The 19337-nt window shown below is 46.4% G+C and overlaps 1 protein-coding gene across 1 annotated transcript in view; it reads right to left on the reverse strand.

The window, feature by feature from the left end:
- The window catches only part of IGHMBP2 (immunoglobulin mu DNA binding protein 2), an 82254-nt gene that overhangs the window by 61506 nt on the left and 1411 nt on the right, over positions 1–19337 (reverse strand). The window contains exons 2-4 of the mRNA XM_084631137.1: positions 15958–16127; positions 11267–11459; positions 10191–10288 (exon numbers count right to left, since the gene is read on the reverse strand). Coding sequence (XP_084487263.1) covers positions 10191–10288; positions 11267–11459; positions 15958–16127 — 461 coding nt within the window. The remainder of the gene's footprint in view (positions 1–10190; positions 10289–11266; positions 11460–15957; positions 16128–19337) is intronic.

The following is a 19337-nucleotide window of genomic DNA, read 5'->3' on the forward strand; positions in this document are numbered from 1 at the left end:
AGGCGGGTTGGATGGGTCGAGGGTTTTGAGGGGGGCAGTCATGGGGCGGGAAGTGGGAGGGGGTGGATAGGAACTGGTGGCACAGCCTTCCCTACCCGGCCCTCCATACAGTTTCAGAACCCCGATGTGGCCCTCAGGCCAAAAAGTTTGCCCACCCCTCTCTAGCATGTGATTACCCAGATCTCTTCGAACTCTAAGGGCCAGGTTGCAAACTCTTTGCAGTGATGAAGTCATCCCACTTTAGTCAGTGGAAGTACTCCTGTACCTGCTCACCAGTGTAAGGAATTCAATTTTCAACGTCCAGAGGCTTCTCAAACTTGAGGGGTTCATTGACATATACTCATAGCTGTAGAGACATTAAAGAGACTCACACCCATGTACTGGTAGAAGAACAGATCCCATTCAGCTTCTCCATTATAACCTGACAGCACCTAAATGACTTTAAAAAAGGGGTCATGGGGGGCTTAACCCGGAACAAGATGCTCTCCTCTCTGTTACTAATGTGTGCTTAGACAGGGCATGTCACAACTGGACACATACCAAAGATGGGATGGGTTCTTGCATGGGGCAACAGCTTCCTACTCCAAAGTGTGCTTTGCAGTCCTCCCTGACTCCTTCACAAACACTACAGATTAGCAGTGCGGTGACTATGTAAATCCAGAGTGCATTAGAGAGGTATGGCATATTTGGGATTCGTCAGGTGAATGAGTGCAACAACAGTCCCGTGTAAATGGAGAATTACCCCACAAGAACATTAGAAAAAGTTCTGCAGTAAATCTTCAGCGGTTCTGTCATACTTCTGCCGATGGCTCAGCTTCTGCCCTTAATCACTACGGCCTTTTTAAACAAGTTCTTTAAACCATGTACTCTTAGAGCAATAAAACTGAACTGGGATTTCAGCAGCACCTTTTCTTGCTCGAGATATCCACAAGCTCTTCCCAGAGCAACGTGGGTAGCAAAACAACCGCACAGTCAAATGCAGCAGCCACTCTGTCCTCAGCATTGGCTCACAATCAGACCAGGTCAGCAAAACAGATTCTTTTGTGACACGCCTTTGATCAAGACAGCATCAGGATCCTGGGTGACCCACCTACTCTTCCCACTTTCTCCTGGACAGCAGAGAAAAGCAACAGATTCTGCTACCCTCTCTGCTGTGCAACTGCATAGTTAGGCCTATAACATGGAATGCTTCACAAAAGAAATTTACAAAAAGAAAAGGAGGACTTGTGGCACCTTAGAGACTAACACATTTATTTGAGCATAAGCTTTCCTGAGCTACAGCTCACTTCATCGGATTTGTTAGTCTCTAAGGTGCCACAAGTCCTCCTTTTCTTTTTGCAGATACAGACTAACACGGCTGTTACTATGAAAGAAGTTTAGGGATTCACATCCTTGGATCGCTCATTCGAGGTGGCTGCCCTAGCTGCATACAGCTAATAGCACAATGCTGACCCCTGGTGGATAATAGTATAATTTATCGCCTTGCACATTGAAGAACTCCAAAACCCTACTAGTTTCCGCATATACACGCAGGAATCGCTCCAAACACACTGAAACGCAGCCACCTCTGGGGTGTAATTGAGCAGCTGTTTAACAGCTGGAATTAAGTGTGGGATTTATTTAGAATGCTCTAAATGGTTTGGGCCACAGCTGCACAAGGGATGGCACACAACAGTTGTGATCAAGCTGTTCTAAAAGGGAGAGAGATCCTGGCAGGGCATTCTCCATGAGACTCTGGAGCTTGCTGCCTATTTGGTTTGACAAGACAAGGACTTCTTAAAGTTCAGAGCCTGCCATTAGGAATATCTATTCTCACCGGCTTCCCTGGGAGCAGCAGAATTAGGGATTTGCAGTAACTGTTCTGAAGAAGGGTTTTATTCTTTGCAATAGACTTATTTCATCTGGGCATATTATGTCCAAAAGCTGCTTGTTATATTACCCTAGATTACTGCATGAGCCATTACATTTGTAGCCTCTCTGAAAGATCTTGTGTTTGTGTTAAAGATATTTATTCTTGGTTGCAGTTTCAATCATTTTACAATGCTGTAGGCTTGGACAGGCACGATTATAAGTAAATAACTAAAAATTAAATAATAAATAACGCTCAGTAGTTTAGGATGGGAAGTGGATACTGCTGTATCCAGCTGTAACTGCAGTCTGTTTTAGAGATGAATGTAATTAGTCACCCTGGAATTTGCCATAGACATAGGGTCTACCATGCCTAGGCCCCAACTAAATTCACGGTCTATTTTGGTTAATATCACGGTCATGGGATTTTAAAAATTGACAATGTCATGATTTCAGCTATTTAAATGTGAAATTTCATGGTGTTGTAATTGTAGGGGTCCTGACCCAAAAAGAAGTTGGGGGTGGGTCACAAGGTTATTGTCGGGGTGGGTCACAGTACTGCTACCCTTACTTCTGTGCAGCTGCTGCCGGCTGCGCTGCCTTCAGAGCTGGGCAGCTGGAGAGCGGCGGCTGCTGGCTGGGAGCTGAGCTCTGAAGGTAGAGCTGCCGCCAGTGGCAGGCCATAAGAATGGCCTGGTATAGTATTGCCACCCTGACTTCTGTGCTGCTGCCTGCAGAGCTGGGCCCTCAGTCAGCAGCCGCTGCTCTCTGGCCGCCCAGCTCTGACGGCAGCGCAGAAGTCAGGGTGGCGATACAATACCATGCCATCCTTACTTCTGTGCTGCTGCTGGCGGGGAGCTGCCTTCAGAGCTGGGCGCCCGGCCAACAGCCGCCGTTCTCTGGCCACCCAGCTCTGAAGGCAGCGCAGAAATAAGGGTGGCAATACTGCGACCCCCCCTAAAATAACCTTGTGACTCCCTTTTGTGTCAGGCTCCCCAATTTGAGAAGCACTAGTCTCCCACATGAAATCTGTTTAGTATAGGATAAAAGCACACCAAAAAACAGATTTCACAGGGGGAGACCAGATTTCAAGGTCTGTGATGCATATTTCATGGCCGTGAATTTGGTAGGGCCCTGTGACAGGGTGCTGGGCAAGGAGTGCTTAATCAGACCCCTGCCATGCCCACTCCAGTTAAAGGGAGTAGATTGAAGCTGGCTGAATAGGCCTGTGCCTGCCTGGCAAATAGCAACAGCTGCCAGCCTAATTAGAAAGGGGCTATAAAAGGGCTGGGAAGAAGGAAGCTGGAGGGAGAGTGGGGAAGAAGGAAGCTGAGGGGAGAGGAAGGGAAGAGAGAAAGGGAGTGGCTCTGGGCTGCTGCTTGTAAAGCCTGGCTGAAGCAAATCTATATATAAATAGCAAGGCAGTGATGGGAAAGAGCTATAAATAAAGTGCACTGGTGATTGCTTCCACCTGATAGACCCTGACTGATTTGTGCGGGCAGAAGCAAGAGGGGCCCAGCTGCGCCTCACTAAGGCCCTAACCATGGCTATGCTTCAGAAAAGTGCCATGGGATCTTAAAACAACCTCAAATCATCAGAATTTCAGCTTTCCATCTCATGGGAGAGGCAGCACCTCCTACAGCCCAGTGTTCCTTAATACCATGCTGGTGCGTGCAAAGAAGCACCTTCTAAATCACCAGCATCACTTCTTTCAGCATAGAATTGCTCCTCAGAGCTTTCCCCTCCCAGTATTGGGCCCTCCTCAGCTTGCGAGCTCTCAGTAGGTCACAGCCAGAGGTGGTAGAAATGCCAGCCCAGCATCAAACAACAACAGCAGTAAGACAGCAGAGGTAGAAATGCAAGTTATAAGACCACTGATGCAAGCCTCGTGTGTCCAAAGTTCAAGGGAGAGGCCCAAAGAAACTCAAAAATGAAAGGAAGTTAGCACAAGGTCTCAGTAGCTGGAATTCTGGTGGGAGACATCCCTGCGCCTTGTTGCTACTGAACTGGAGCTCATTCAACTACTGGTGTCTGGGATTTTCTAGCGACACTGGGACTGAGAGAAGGGACGCACGCAGACTACTGTCAACAACTCTGTAAATCACTGAGAGTCCGGGTGGAATTGCTTAAAATTGTTGCTATGACCACTATGTGCCGAGTGATTGTTTCTTTATGCGGTGCAACATCACAAACTGTAGTTGGGTGCTGACTGTTTTTAATTACTTTAAGGCCATGTCTACACTAGCTTCTTCTTCTTCGGCTATCCCTTGATGCGAGGATGACATCTGCCAAAAGGGTTTATTGGTGAGTTTTTAAGTGGCTGAGGAGCCCAATTCTTGCCATGCTGATTTTCCTACAGATGTGACACGTATAATATTCGAGAAGGGGACAAATCGTTGTGCGGGAACTACAGAGGTACTGCCCTCCTCTCTATCGCAGGGAAAATTCTTGCCTGGATCCTACCAAACCGCCTCCTCCCCTTACCGAGGAACTCCTCCACGAATCACAGTGTGGCTTCAGGCTATCCCGAGGCACAACCGACATGATCTTCGTGGCAGGACAGATTCAGGAGAAGTGCAGAGAGCAACACCAGGAACCGTTCATGGCATTCATCAACCTAACCAAGGCCTTTGACTCTATCAATTGTGATGCCCTATGGAAGGTGCTGTGTAGGTTTGGCGGTCCACAGAAATTCATTTCCATCATCAGACTACTCCATGATGGGATGACTGCCACCATTTTGTGCAATGGCTCAGAGACCAAACCATTCACCATTTGCACCAGCGTCGAGCAGGGCTGTGTCACTGCTCCAACACTCTTCTCCATTTACCTTGCCATGATCCTGATTCTCATTCACGACCGCCTTCCTGACGGAATCGGGATTGAGTACCGTATGGATGGCCAACTCCTCAATCTTCGATGTCTCCAAACAAAATCTAAGATCACGAGAATTGGCATCACTGACCTTCAGTATGCAGATGACTGTGTCATTCTTGCACACACAGAGGCCAACCTGCAAAGCACCCTAAATCTTTTTGCAGATGTCTATCACTGCCTGGGTCTTTCTTTCAACATCAGGAAAAGCAAGGTACTCTACCAGCCCTCACCTGCACAAACTACTCTTCGTATTCCACAAACCACCATCAGTGGAGAACCCCTGGAAAATGTGGACCATTTTCCATACCACATTGACACAGAAATTGAATACAGGATCCAGCACATCTTTTGGAAGACTACTCAAACAAGTCTTTAATGAGAGGGATCTACAAACAGGTACGAAGATCTTGGTTTACAAGGCAGTTGTCATCCCCACCCTTCTCTATAGGTGTGAGACCTGGGTAACCTAGAGACGACAGCTTAAGCAGCTGGAGTGGTTCCGGCAGCGCTGCCTCAGGAGGATTCTCTGGATCAGCTGGGAAGACCGACGCACCAACATCAGCGTTCTCGCTGCAGCCAACATCAGCAGCGTAGAAGCGCAGGTCATGAAATACCAACTCTGCTGGGCTGGCCACTGTGTACGTATGCCTGACACTCGCCTCCCAAAGCAAGTACTCTTCTCTCAGTTAAGTCAGCTAAGAAGGGGTCATGGAGGGCAGCAGAAGTGTTTCAAAGACGTACTGAAAGTACATCTTAAAAAGGGAGGCATCAACCCAACAAACTGGGAGGACTTGGTGCGGAACAGAACACTTTGACCCCACACCATACACCAAGCCACAGCTCACTTTGAGGAGAACAGACGTGCTCATGGGACGGAGAAGTGACAAAGGAGGAAAGAAAGGGCACAACACTCCAGCCAACCACTATGTCTCCTCCAACACTGTCTACACTAGCACTTATGTTAACAAAATTTTTGTTGCCCAGGGGTGTGAAAAACACACACCCGAGCGACATAACTTTTGCCAGCATAAGCGCTTGTGCACCACTTATATAGATCCTTCGGCCACAGTATTTGGCAGTTTACACATTGGTTCTCAAAATAACAAAAGCTGTTAAGACCACATTGTAAATCATAGTACATTTCATTAGAAAATAACTGAAACCCATTGACCAGTTTGAGCAGCACAAAAGAGTGTCTCAAGCTATTACAATTCTATTTCTTTGTGCTCTGGTAGAACTTCAAAAGAAAACCAGCCTCACTAATCCTTTCCAAAATGGAAGAGATTTCTTCTCCAGGCCAAGAGGCTATATGCCAGGAATCAGTCCCGTAAAGAAATCTACAAGGAAAGCACACAGTGGCTTGAGGACTCTGCCTAGCTGCTGACATACGTCCAGCAACAAGAAATTACTATCCCCCTTCTGACTCTGTCTCTTAATATTGCTTGTGAACATCATTTCACATTCACATTGAGATGCTGCAGCATGTGTATTTTTAGGGTATTATATAGCTTCTTAGGCTTTATACCTCCCATCCCCACTTACAGCTCTGTCATGAATGAAACCCTGCTCTATGTGTTTGTTATTTATCATCTTGGTCCTTAGGACCTCCTGTTCTCTGACCTCCTTGCAGCTCAATTCTTCCCCGTTCTGTCTATTCAAAGTTCTGTGGTCAAAAATCATGTTCCTCTCCTGCCATTCTGACCCCATCTCCTCTCTTCTTGAATCCCTTCCTTGGATTCCATTCTTCGTCCCCACCATTAAGTGCAAGTTATTCTTCCTATTTGCACAACTCTCCTCTACCTACATTTTTTTCTACACCTCTCTCGCTCCCTACACACTTCTGTCATGCACTTGACATCTACTCCCGAGTTAGACCAAATTTTCAGCCTCAGCATTATTACATGAAGCATCTTTGATGCATCTATCCCTGTAGATAATTGCATCTTGTGATTCACAAAAGATGTACTCTTGGTCCTTGAAGGAGATGTTCTGCTATGTCAGTAAAGGGCCATGAAATGATTTAACATTTTTCCACTTGTGTCAGAAAGCACAATTGTGAGACACAGAATTCTCTCTATATACATTTCCTTGCTGTTTGTAGAATCTTATCCCTGTCTAAACTAAAAAGCATCACTCGGAAACTGCATGGGGCCTTGTTGATCTAGTGATCAGAGATGACAGGACAGGAGTTTCGTCAGCGTTTATATTTAAGTCTACAAAGTTCTGAACCGTCTTTCCCCATGAAAAAGAGAGAGAATTCTAAGGCTATAGGAGCAAGTCTTGTATACCTTCCAGCTTCACTTTCTCTTTGGGCCTGATTCAAAGCCTACTAAAACTGATGAGAGTCTTTCTGGTGATTGCAATGAGCTTTGGATCAGACCATTTATTTGTTCATTTCCGCGTCACTGCCTCCTGACATGCTCATTTCCTCCTCCACACGGATTTAAGTCTAGATGGCATGTTATCAAGCTCAGCCTCAATTGTGAGTGTCATTTGCATAATCAGCCTTGCTCTGCGCTGCTCCTCCTCCTCTGTAAAGATGATGTCTAGTCTCCTTCCACAGACACTGACAAACAAGATTTGTGTTTTTCCTGCTTAGGCCAAAACAAATGTTTTAAGACGTATATTTGGCATCGATCGCAGAGCTCCACAGATCTAGCCAGTGAGGGTAACCCACAATATAAAGACAGTGACTGTGCAGCTACATTGGGAGTCACTGCACTGGCTGCGGGCTCTCAATATAAAGAAGTAGGATCCGGGATTCAGTAGGTGGCGCTCTTCACCAAGTTGCTCCTGAACCAATGCATGAAACCAGTGTTAGAAGACACTGCTGCTGAAGTCCCCTTCTTTCAGGTCATGATAGAGCAGGGGTAGGCAGACTTTTTGGCCCTAGGGCCACATCTGGGTGGGGAAATTATATGCAGGGCCATGAATGTAGGGCTGGGGCAGGAGGTTGGGGTGCAGGGTGTGGCAGGGAGCTCAGGGCAGGGGATTGGGGGCTCAGGGCAGGGGGTAGAGGTGCAGGAGAGGTGTGGCAGGGGGTTAAGGTGCTCAGGGCACGGGGTTGGAGTGCGGGGTACAGGCTCCAGCTTGGCAACGCTTACCTCGAGCGGCTCCAGGGTCGCAGCGGCCTGCAGCGGGGCTAAGGCAGGCTAACTGCCTACCTTGGCCCTGTACTGCTCCTGGAAGTGGCCAACATGTCCGGCAGTGGCTCCTAGGGGTGGGGCAGGCAGCTCCGCCACACGCTGCCCTCGCCTGTGGGTACCACCCCCAAAGCTGCCATTGGCCGCGGTTCCCCATTCCCGGTCAATGGGAGTTGCAGGGGTCGGTGCCTGCAGGCAAGGGCAGCGTATGGAGCTCTCTGTCCCCCTTCCCCCAGGGGCCGCAGGGACATGGTGCCGTCCGCTTCCAGGAGCGGCGCAGGGCCAGGGCAGGCAGGCAGCCTGCCTTAGCCCCACTGCACCACAGGGCTGGCAATCCCGCAGGCCAGATTGAAAGCCCTGACAGGCCAGATCCGGCCCGCAGGCCATAGTTTGCTTTCCCCTGGGCTAGACGGCCTAATGATTATGGGGCTGACCCAGCTAGGTACTGGGCACCTTCATTCTTTGAGTCAATGGGAGCAGAGAATGCACAGCACCTTCCAGGCATTATATAAAGTAAGACCATTATTATTCAAAGCCAGGTCAGTGCAGCATCTTCCTCTTTAAGTAGAAAGTGTGTATACTGGAGATATAAATGGAAGACATGCTTTGCGTGTGACTGTGGTATGGTGTTTTAGGGTGATATGCCACAGCTGTCATATTACAACTCTGCTGATTAATGCAGCTAAATTTGCATATTAATCAATATACTCAATGACTGGGAGTAAAAAAAAAATCTGCAGAGTCTTTACTACACATCTGGGCAATTCATATATATATATATATATATATATATATATATATATATATATTTTTTAATCAAATGAGGCCGTTCTGCCAACATGCAGGAAATGCAAAGTTAATGACTAGGGCCCTACCAAATTCACAGCCACGAAAAACACGACACGGACTGTGAAATCTGGTCTCCCCCCATGAAATCTGGTCTTTTGTGTGCTTTTACCCCATGCTATACAGATTTCACGGGGAAGACCAGTGTTTCTCAAATTGGGGGGGCCTGACCCAAAAGGGAGTTGCGGGGGTGGGGGGGTCACAAGGTTATTTTAGGGGGGGTCGTGATATTGCCACCTTTACTTCTACGCTGCCTTCAGAGGTGGGCAGCCAGAGAGCGGCGGCTGTTGGCCAGGTGCCCAGCTCTGAAGGCAGTGCACCGTCAACAGCAGCACAGAAGAAAGTTTGGCAATACCGTATCATGCCACCCTTACTTCTGCGCTGCTGTCTTCAGTGCTGGGCGACCGGAGAGTGATAGCTGCTGACTGAGGGCCCAGCTCTGCAGACAGCAACACAGAAGGAAGGGTGGCAATACTATACCAGGCCATCCTTACTTCTGTGCTGCTCCTGGCAGTGGCTCTGCCTTCAGAGCTGGGCTCCCAGCCAGCAGCCACCGCTCTCCAGCTGCCCAGCTCTGAAGGCAGCGCGGCCACCAACAGCAGTGCAGAAGTAAGGGTAGCAGTACCGTAACTCCCCCTAAAATAACCTTGAGACACCCCCTACCCGACAACTCCTTTTTTGGGTCAGGACCCCTACAATTACAACACTGTGAAATTTCAGATATAAATAGCTAAAATCATGAAATTTACAATTTTTAAAATCCTTTTACCATGAAATTGACCAAAATAGACGTGAATTTGGTAGGGCCCTATTAATGACGCATCCAAACAAGGATGAAATGAATGCACTTATTTAATATAAAAATCTGACATACATCAGAGTCCCTGAATATCCAAAAGGCAAAGAGGAAGGCATAAGGGGATGGTTCAGTTTAAGCACAGTATTTGGAATACATAGCTGCATGACTCACATTAATGTTATTCTTCATTCCCAGTATATTATGCCAGAAATCTAGTCCAAGGCAAAGTTAAAAAGTACGAATGAGAGTCGGTGTGAAAGGGGGAAATGTGAGCTCCCATGTAATGCTCATGTACAAAGAAGCTAAGTAATCAAGATGAAAGAAAACATAGCTGCAGGCACAGAGCACAAGGAAGTTGTGGCATAAAGGACAACAAACAGGACCTCCGCCAGTGTGTAGAAGGAGGGGCAACAGGGACAGCATAATTCTCAATCAATGAGCTAGGGCAGGGATTCACTGGGCAGTGTATAACAGGTCATGAACGATGAGTTTTTGTGAACAGGATCCTGGACTGGGACTAAGGAGAAATTGATTCTCCTGGCTCAGCCCCAGACTTCCCGTGTGACCTTGGGCAAATTTCTTAATCTGATCTGCGGGGCAGAGGACTTCAATCTCCAGAACTATCACCTTCCACCAGCATTACATCCACTTTCAGAAAGAGAAATAAGAGTTCTTACTTGTTTCACCGGGAGCACTTGGATCAGAGGAAAAGAAGAGGACATCGATAAGATTGCATGCTGGACCCGAGTGATACTGTGTTAGTGTGTTTAAAGCTCTGTCAAAGAAGAGAATATAAAGGTTGAAAATTTGAAGGGGACTCCTTCAGAAGCTCCTGATCATCCAGAAACCCTGGTAAGCAACACTAACATTCCCTCCCTCACAGGGCCCTCTTAGTGTCTAACCATCTAGACATGGACCCAAGCCACAAAGTTCAAATCTGAAGTGGGACTTTCCCAAGGGTGTTCAGGCCTGAGGGCTTAGTCTGGGCCCCTCTCCACTAACAATTGGCTCCTCAATTTGGTTTTCAAGCGAGAAGCTGTCCTTCTGGGCCTTCGCGCCTCCCACTAGCCACACAGAGACCCGGCATGTGAATAAACTTCCCATTCTAAAAAGGGCAACTGTCATGAATTGTAGTGCAGGCAGGTGTCAGAGCACCTAGGCCTGCATTAAGATTAACAGGGTACAGCTTCAGTGGCTGGAGTATTACACATACAAGTCCCATGAACAATGGGGACCGTGCAACTAATACCTCAGTGGTGCTCGCTGAAGCAGTACCTCACGAGGTATAGCCCAGTATTATTTTGCACGGTGTCTCTCACAGAAGCTGCATCTGAAAATGCTTTATAGAGATAAATAAGCTAACCACAGAGTCACACAACGACAGACAGAGAAAAATGATAAGGTACAGTGAGACGGAAAGGACGGGTTTTCAGAGGAGATCTAAAAACAAGATGGAGAGATAATGAGGTGGAAGGAGGCGGGGGGGGAGGGGGGAGTTCCTGGCGGCAGAAGCTGTAGCAGAGAAGCTCTCCCTTGAGGAGAAGCGAGACTGTACAGAAGGACAGAGAGGGAACGTGGTAGTGGGAGGAGAGAGAGGAATCAGATCAGTGAGGTAAACTAAGGCAAGTCCCGGGGAGGGGGAGGGGGGGTTCCTAAAAAGGCAAAGCAGTTTTGAACTGGATCCTGAACTGAATGAGCCGCCAGGGGAGTTGTCTGAGGGTGTGAGTGATATGGAAGGTGGGTAGCAACTTACTTTTTCAGCCTCTTGTAGGTGACATCATTGGCTAGCTTCAGCAGGCGATAGGAATTCTCTTGGCCCAAGCTCAACAGGCCATCTCGAGACTCCTCAAAGGCAATGGTAACCGATTTGGGGGTTATGCGGGTCACAATTCCTGTGGAAAGTGGATCACCCTGACCAGCAGATTCATAAAGACCCACAATGTCACCTGCAAAAACAAGCCATGGCAGAGAACAAAACTCAGTGCACAACAGGCCTAATGCTGTTCACAAGCCAACACAGATGAGGCCTCAAGAGGAGCCCCCGTGAGGAGATAGTGAGCCAGTCCTCCAGCTGGTGTAAATCAGCATAGCCTGTTGAAATCAGAGGACTCCTGCCAATCTACACCCACGAGGATCTAGCACTTTTGTTCACCACCAGGTTTAAACTTGTATCAAACTCTAAGGAAAGGACTTCTCCTTCTCTTAGATGACAGAGGGCCACTCCTTAAAGCACGGGTGGGCAAACTTTTTGGCCCGAGGGCCACATCTGGATGGGGAAATTGTATGCAGGGCCATGAATGTAGGGCTGGGGCAGGGGGTTGTGGTGCGGGGGTGTGGGAGGGGGTGCGGTGTGCAGGAAGGGGCTCAGGGCAGGGGGTTGGGGTGCAGGAAGGGGGAGCGGAGTGCAGGAGGGGGCTCAGGGCAGGGGGTTGGGGTGCAGGAGGGGAGTGGCAGGGGGCTCAAGGCAGGGGGTTAGGGGGCAAGGTGCAGGAGGGGTTCAGGGTGCAGGCTCTGGCCCAGCACCGCTTACCTCGAGCGGCTCCAGGGTGGCAGTAGCATGCAGTGGACCTAAGGCATGTTCCCTGCCTGCCCTGGCCACGCGCTGCTCTCGGAAGTGCTGTTCCCACGCGCTGCTCCTGGGGGTGGGCAGGCGGCTCTGCCGCACGCCGCCCTCGCCTGCAGGTACCACTCCTGAAGCTGCCATTGGCCGCGGTTCCCCATTCCCGGCCAATGGGAGTTGCGCGGGGTGGTGCTTGCAGGTGAGGGCAGAGCATGGAGCGCTCTGCCCACATCCCCCAGGGGTTGCAGGGACGTGGTGCCAGCTGCTTCCAGGAGCGGTGTGGGGCCAGAGCAGGCAGGGAGCCTGCCTTAGCCCCACTGCACCATGGGGCTGGCAATCCCATGGGCCAGACTGAAAGCTCTGACAGGCCGCATCCAGCCTGCAAGCCATAGTTTGCCCACCCCGCCTTAAAGCAACAACCCAGCCACATACCCCTTCCCTTTCACCTCCTCTTTCATTCCCCCTCCTAAAATATTGATTCATTATGGGATACATTCTGCCCTGCACAATGAGAAGTGTTCAGACACTAGTAATCCCCAAACCAACTGCGCTGGACTTCATCTCCTGCGCTGGACTTCATCTTCTGTGCCATAGACCAGCAGCAAAGTGCTAGCCAGGACTCAGGGAAATGATGTGCATTTACAAGGCTCCGGGGGGTGGGGGGGAGGGCTTTTCTGAAAGCTCTTGTTTCTCTGAACTTCAGACAGTTTATTGCAGACAGCCTTTTTCTTTACAATGCCTGAGAGGACATGACATTGTGCTCCTTCCAAATTACTGCTCTGCTGTATGTCAGCTGTTAGGGCTAAAAAACGAATGAGCGAGACCTGACATTTAGATGGAATCGTAGTTCATTTTAGCTTAGAGATGGGCCTCTGCTGATCAAGCTACTTGGTTTAATTATGAAATGGTGGTTTAGCGAGATGGATGTCTGCCAAGAAAGCAACTTAGCTGCAACTACTAGGTCGAGTCCATCTAAAATTATATTTTTGAATCATGAGCTACAAGAAGTTCTAGTTAATAAGACCTATTAAATCTTACTTTAAAATGATTCCATACTTATAATTTACCACTGCAACTGTGTCATTCCTCTTTGAATAGTATTGATATATGCCATTTTTTGCCCCTGTGGCAAGACACAGATTTATGCCAAGTCGTTTTAATTTCAAAGGTTCCTCTGTGGGTTGGAGTCAGGCTGAAATAAAAATTTTTAATTAAACTCTAAAGTCCGTCTTTGAAATAATACTAAAAAAGCAGGGTTGTAATCAGAAGAAGGTCTGTAATCCCATGTTTAGTCAACAGATCTGCTTCCTCTGGAGTAGACCATGCCATGGAGGTACAGCCCTGCTCCCCTCATGTGCTGGTCCTGCACTGTGGGTCAGTACAGTGGAATTGAAAGGCCAGTACACACTGTCCCTCCATCCTCAGAGGAGAAGGAGGAATCAGTCCTTGTGCTCAGGGACAGCAATTCTGCAAGAGGAGGGGAGAAGGTGCCTTGAGCGCTACATCTTCCCCAGGTGCACATGGGGCACCCAGTCACAATCTGGTTATTCAGATTCATAGATTGCACAGCCAGAAGAGACAGCTGGGATTATCTAATCTGACCTCTTTTATAACACAGGCCATAGGACTTCCCCAAAATAATTCCTAGAAGATCTCTTTTAGAACATCATCCAATCTTGATTTAAAAATTGCCAGTGATAGAGAATCCACCACAATCCTTGGTAAATTGTTCCAGTGGTTGATAACTCTCACTGTTAAAAATTTACACCGTATTTCTAGTCTGAAATTTGTCTAGCTTCAACTTCCAGCCATCTGGGTGTTCAAGTCGCATCTAATTATTTCACAAACAAATCCAAGTTTTTACAGATGTTAGCACATAAAGCCGATTATGGGAGAACAAACTGGATTCTAGCCTTCCTCGTGCAGCACCAACAAAATCACCAGCTAAACTCTGACTGCCCTTGTAGTTTCTTTTGTACTGACAGTGACGTACAGTGAGAGATGAATAGAAAGAAAGAACAGAGTCTGATTTGCTGATCCCAGGCTGAGCTGGGAAGGTAAAATTCATCTTTTGAATTGCAAGATGAACAAATTTGATCTAGAAGGCAATGGGCTAAAGATCTCATACTTCTAAAGCACCTTTTATTCCGAAGGAGATCAAAGTGTTCCACAAACTTAAATTAACAACAAATGATACACTTCTCCCACCTCTGAAAAGCAGCCACCACAGGGGAGAAACAAAGCAACCTTATACAATAATTCAGGACAAGAAGAGAGCAATCCATGTTCCAGTTAGAACAAAGGGACAGTTTTAGTAAGCAGAATGTAATTACCTGAACTGGGCGTTTGGCCAGAACAACAGTGGCAACTGCTTTTTTGAAGGAAGCTGTGAGATTTTTAACAAAAGAGATCAGGGCCTCTTTTTCATATTTTATCTAATCCTCCCAACCCTATATGGGGGCACTGATTCAGGAGATGGGTCTCTTCCTTCTGATTCACCAGCACCACTTCCTGCTGCACCCTAAGTGTTCCTACAAGGTCTCCCATCTGAGCACTGAACTGGCTCAACCCCGCTTAGGGATCTGATCAGCAGAAGGTGGCATGGCTGCAGGCGGAGAATAATATCCACCTTTTGTAACTGGAGACATAACTCTGAGTTACAGATAGGGTTGCCAAACCTCCCGGATTGTCCTGGAGTCTCCGGGAATTAAAAGAGTAATCTTTAATCAAAGATTATGTCATGTGATGAAACCTCCAGGAATATGTCCAACCAAACTTGCCAACCCTAGTTACAGACAGCACTGGACATTTATTTTACACCACTGAGTAATGCAGCACAGGCAAACCTCTACCAGATGGTGATTACATACCAAAGGTGGCCTTTTATAGACAGAATAATTCCATATTACAACTGAGGCCCATAATATTATACCCATCCATATGGCACTGCCCATATGAGCGACACTTAAAATCTCCCAGTGACCATATGACCTTCTTGGCTTAGACATAAAGGGACAGATTTGCAAAGGCATTTAGGCACTTAAGATATAGATAGATTCTTAGTGAGATTTTACATGAGTGCCTAAATGGGTTAGGTGTCTAACTCACTTAGGCACTTCTCACTGGGAACCTATCTGCATCTTTAGGTGCCTAAATGCCTTTACAAATTTGACTCAAAGAGGATGAGTTCAAGAGAGTTTTTGCAATGGGACAAATTTTAAGATGAGAGCATCTCCCAGCCCAGCACTGTCTATGTTCCCTATGCTCTTACGGACAAGATGTACGTTTTTATAAATGTGGTTTCTCCTGCTGTTTTATCCTGCGATGATGTCATAACCCCCGGATTATGACAAGACAGAACCTTTGCACCAGAAAACACTCTGTGTCAACAATTCAGCAAAATGACACAAGAGATAGGGAAGCGTAATTACCATTGTACAAGACACTGGTGAGACCTCATCTGGAATACTGTGTGCAGTTCTGGTCTCCCATGTCACTTGCTGGTTTGAACTAGAGTAAGTGGTGAATTCTCTGTAACTTGAAGTCTCTAAATCAAGATTTGAAGGTTTCAGTAACTCTGCCAAAGGTTATGGGAATATTGCAGGAGTGAGTGGGAGAGGTTCTGTGTGGCCTGCAACATGCAAGAGGTCAGCCTAGATGATCATGATGGTCCTTTCTGGCCTTGAAGTCTAGGAGTCTATAATGGATTGGGAAGAAGCAAGGCCCTTTTTCTATAGATTCAACATATAGTGATTAGGTGTTTCTCCTCTTTTAGCCTCAATTGTTCAGCCTTTTCAAAAATATTAATAATACAAAGGATATTACAAAAATACATTATTAACCTTTCATCTTACATCCTTATCAGCAATAGAAATGTTGCATACCAGGCCCAAAGCTGTTACAGGGCAGCTCCGCCTCTGGATCATATTTTCTAGGCTGAAACGTTACAAGTAGCCGTCCGTACAGCCCAGTTCTTTGACTTGCTACCTGCAGTTTGAGCAAGCAGACCCCTCTGCGCTGGAGTTCTTTCAGGAAGATGCTTTCCCGCCATGCTCTGGAAAACACACACACAGGCACTGCGATGCTTTGCAAGGAGATAGTACCAATTCAAACTTTCAAATACTAAAAGAGTAGACCAGGAGAGAGATGGGTGGAGAAAGAGACCTCAGCAAAAAAAATACAGTAAAGGGCTGGTGTAGACACAGTTTTTGTACCAATTTAACTATATTGGTTTAATATAGCTTACTTCTGGAAATATGCCTACCAGCACATGCACCTTTATACCAGTATTACAGCCTCAACACTCGGGGGTTGCAACAATTTGACTATGTCAGTACAAATCAGTACAGAAACCTGCGTGTAGCACAACCTTTGGAATCAGCTGTGTGGGATTGAGGGGGAGGACTGGCAAGCAAGCTTTAGAAGACTCACAAAACTGAAGTTAAGGTTGTACAGAATAAAGGCTAAATTGTGTCTTTAAGCATAGGAGTGTCGTATAAACTGCATTGCCTCAGGAGTTACCCTAGAGGGCAATGAGCCTCAGGCCTTGTCAACATTAGAAAGAATTAACTGGTATAGCTATACACATGAAGCGCATCTGTGCCGCTGTAGGGCTTACGTGTAGACACCCCCTCTGCTGACAGGAGGGGTTCTCCTGTCAGCACAGGAAATCCATATCCCCTAGAGGCTACAGCTAGGCCAACAGAAGAATTTTTTCATCGACCTAGTGCTGGATTTCTCACACCCCTGTGAGACGTAGTTAAGCCTACCTGATTTTCTAGTTTAGACCAGGCTTAAGGGTATGTCTCCCATTAAAATGCTACAGTGGCACAGCTGTGGATTTTTCACACCTAGTGTAGACCAGCCCTAGGACTTTTGCCAGCATAGCTATGTCAGTTAAGGGGTAATTTCCGCCCCCACACTCCTACAGACACAGTTATACCAGAAAAACCTTTAAGTGTAGACAGGCCTCAGTCATCCTCAGAGGCACATTCCCCTCCAGCTCCCCTCTTGTCCTGTGAGAGGAGTGCAGTGGGTTAGTATGTGTTTGTATATACACACAAACTGTACCACTTTAACTATACCACTACAGTTAAAGCAGTATAGTCCTCCTAGTCCAGATGGTTAGAGCAGTATAAAGATGCCTTGTACCAGCACAGTTTATTCCCATAAGAGAAGGAGAATCAGCTACACTGCTATAAGGCATCTTTATACTGGTCTAACTGCACCCATAATCACTGTTGTGATTTAACTATTTCAGGAGATAAAAATCCACACTTCTAACCAAAATAATTAAATTGGTACAAAAACTATGTGTAGACCAGGCCTAAGGGTATGTCTACACTACAGCCTACATCAGCATAACTTATATCGCTCAGGGATGTGAATAAACCACCCCCCACCGACATAAGTTACATCGACGTAAGTGCTTGTCTGCACCGTGCTATGTTGGCAGGAGAGCTTCTCCCCCAACATAGCTCTTCTGCCATTCGCTAAGGTGGTTTTATTCGTCTTCACCAGACTGCTTGCCTATACGCACAACATATGATTATACCCCCTGTGCCAACTCAGGTGTGCAGCACCCATTTATTTCGTCACACCTGGTCTCAACATCTGGTAGCCCACAGACAAATGGAAGAGGGGTTCTTTACTCCTCCTTACTTCCCTATGTGAACCTATAATCCAAGTCACAATCTACCCTTTAGCAATTACAAAACCTCAGAGCATTTTATTTAAAAACAAAAAGCCGAGATATTTTAAATTAAAGGGAAAAAATAACTGGAAAGTATTTAAATACAAAGCTAAGTATGCTAAACCACCTTAAGTACACCCCTGTATACCACCAGCCTGTTCCTAATATAATGAGAGCTTCCAGATATTCTAAAAACCAAAAGATGCTTTCTTTTTTTTTTTTTTTTTTTTTGGTGGAAAACACATCCTGACTGGTTATTTTGTACAATTCAAATCATCTTGTGGTATTTGGGCATCTTAGTTTTATACCTGTGGACATCTTAAACTCCACGTAAGCACACAAATCAGATTAGCATTTATAGTACAGGGTATGTTACCAAACTATTTTGAGACTCTGTTGGTGTTCATGGACATATCAGCCCCAATCCTGCAAACGCACCCTAAATTTTATTTGCATGAGCAGCCGTATGGAAATGAATGGGACTACTCACAGTAGTAAACTTAACGAAGAGCCCTTGTGGCACCTTAGAGACTAACAAATTTATTTGGGCATAAGCTTTCGCGGGCTAAAACCCACTTCATCAGATGCAACATACAGACTAACATAGCTACCCCTCTGAAAGTAGTAAACTTGAGTACGTGCATAAACTTTTGCAGAACTGGGGGCATAATCCATGAGACACACAGTTCCAGTCTTTCTAATGTTTACTTACTTTTTTTAAAGTTCAATGAAAGTTCTTTGGAGTTTTTTTCCCCTCTTAAAAAACAGCTATGTCTTTACATCCTCAACTCCACTTTGGGGATGGGAACCAAGTTATTATGTACCCTTGTCTTATATTTAGATTGTAATGCCTTTGGGGCGGGGACTATCTTTTTGTCCTGTGTTTGTACCTCACCTAGCACAATGGGGCCCTGGTCCATGACTGGGGCTCCTAAGCAGTATCGCAATACAAATAAATAGTAATGACTACTACCAAATCAAGGCTAAGGCCTGCAACTGCAAATGCTTATACATGAGTCATCGCACTGAGGTCAGTGGGATGACACACACAGCTAGACAGTCGCAGGATCATAGCCCAAACCAACAGTTTCTACATTACGTTTGTAACTCACACAAACAGGTCCTGTGGGCATGCACTGGCCCTTTCTGTGTAAAAAGTTTTTAAAAACAAAAAGTAAGGTATAAACATTGATTTCAACTAGATGACACACACCTACATGTTTACAGGATCACGGCCTAAAAAAATAATTTGTATATTTTGAAATTTGTATACATGCAGACTTGCATCCTTTTGTCCTGATTATTATTTGTATTACCATAGTGCCTAGGAGCCTTCCACATGGACCATTGTGCTAGGTTCTGTACAAACACAGAACAAAAAGATTGCCCCAAGGCAATAACAATCTAAGTATAAGATAAAAGATGGATACAAACAGAGACAGATGGGGAGAGGGGTAGCAGGAAACAGCGACACTGCACTAGTCTCTGCAGACCATCAGCCTAACCACTGTCAAGATTTTAGCAGGCCTCCTTACAAAAGACAGTCCTGAGGAGGGATGTGAAGGTGGATAA

The sequence above is a fragment of the Lepidochelys olivacea genome (genome assembly GCF_965140295.1).
Source record: "Lepidochelys olivacea isolate rLepOli2 genome assembly, chromosome: 6".
Classification (NCBI taxonomy): domain Eukaryota; kingdom Metazoa; phylum Chordata; order Testudines; family Cheloniidae; genus Lepidochelys; species Lepidochelys olivacea.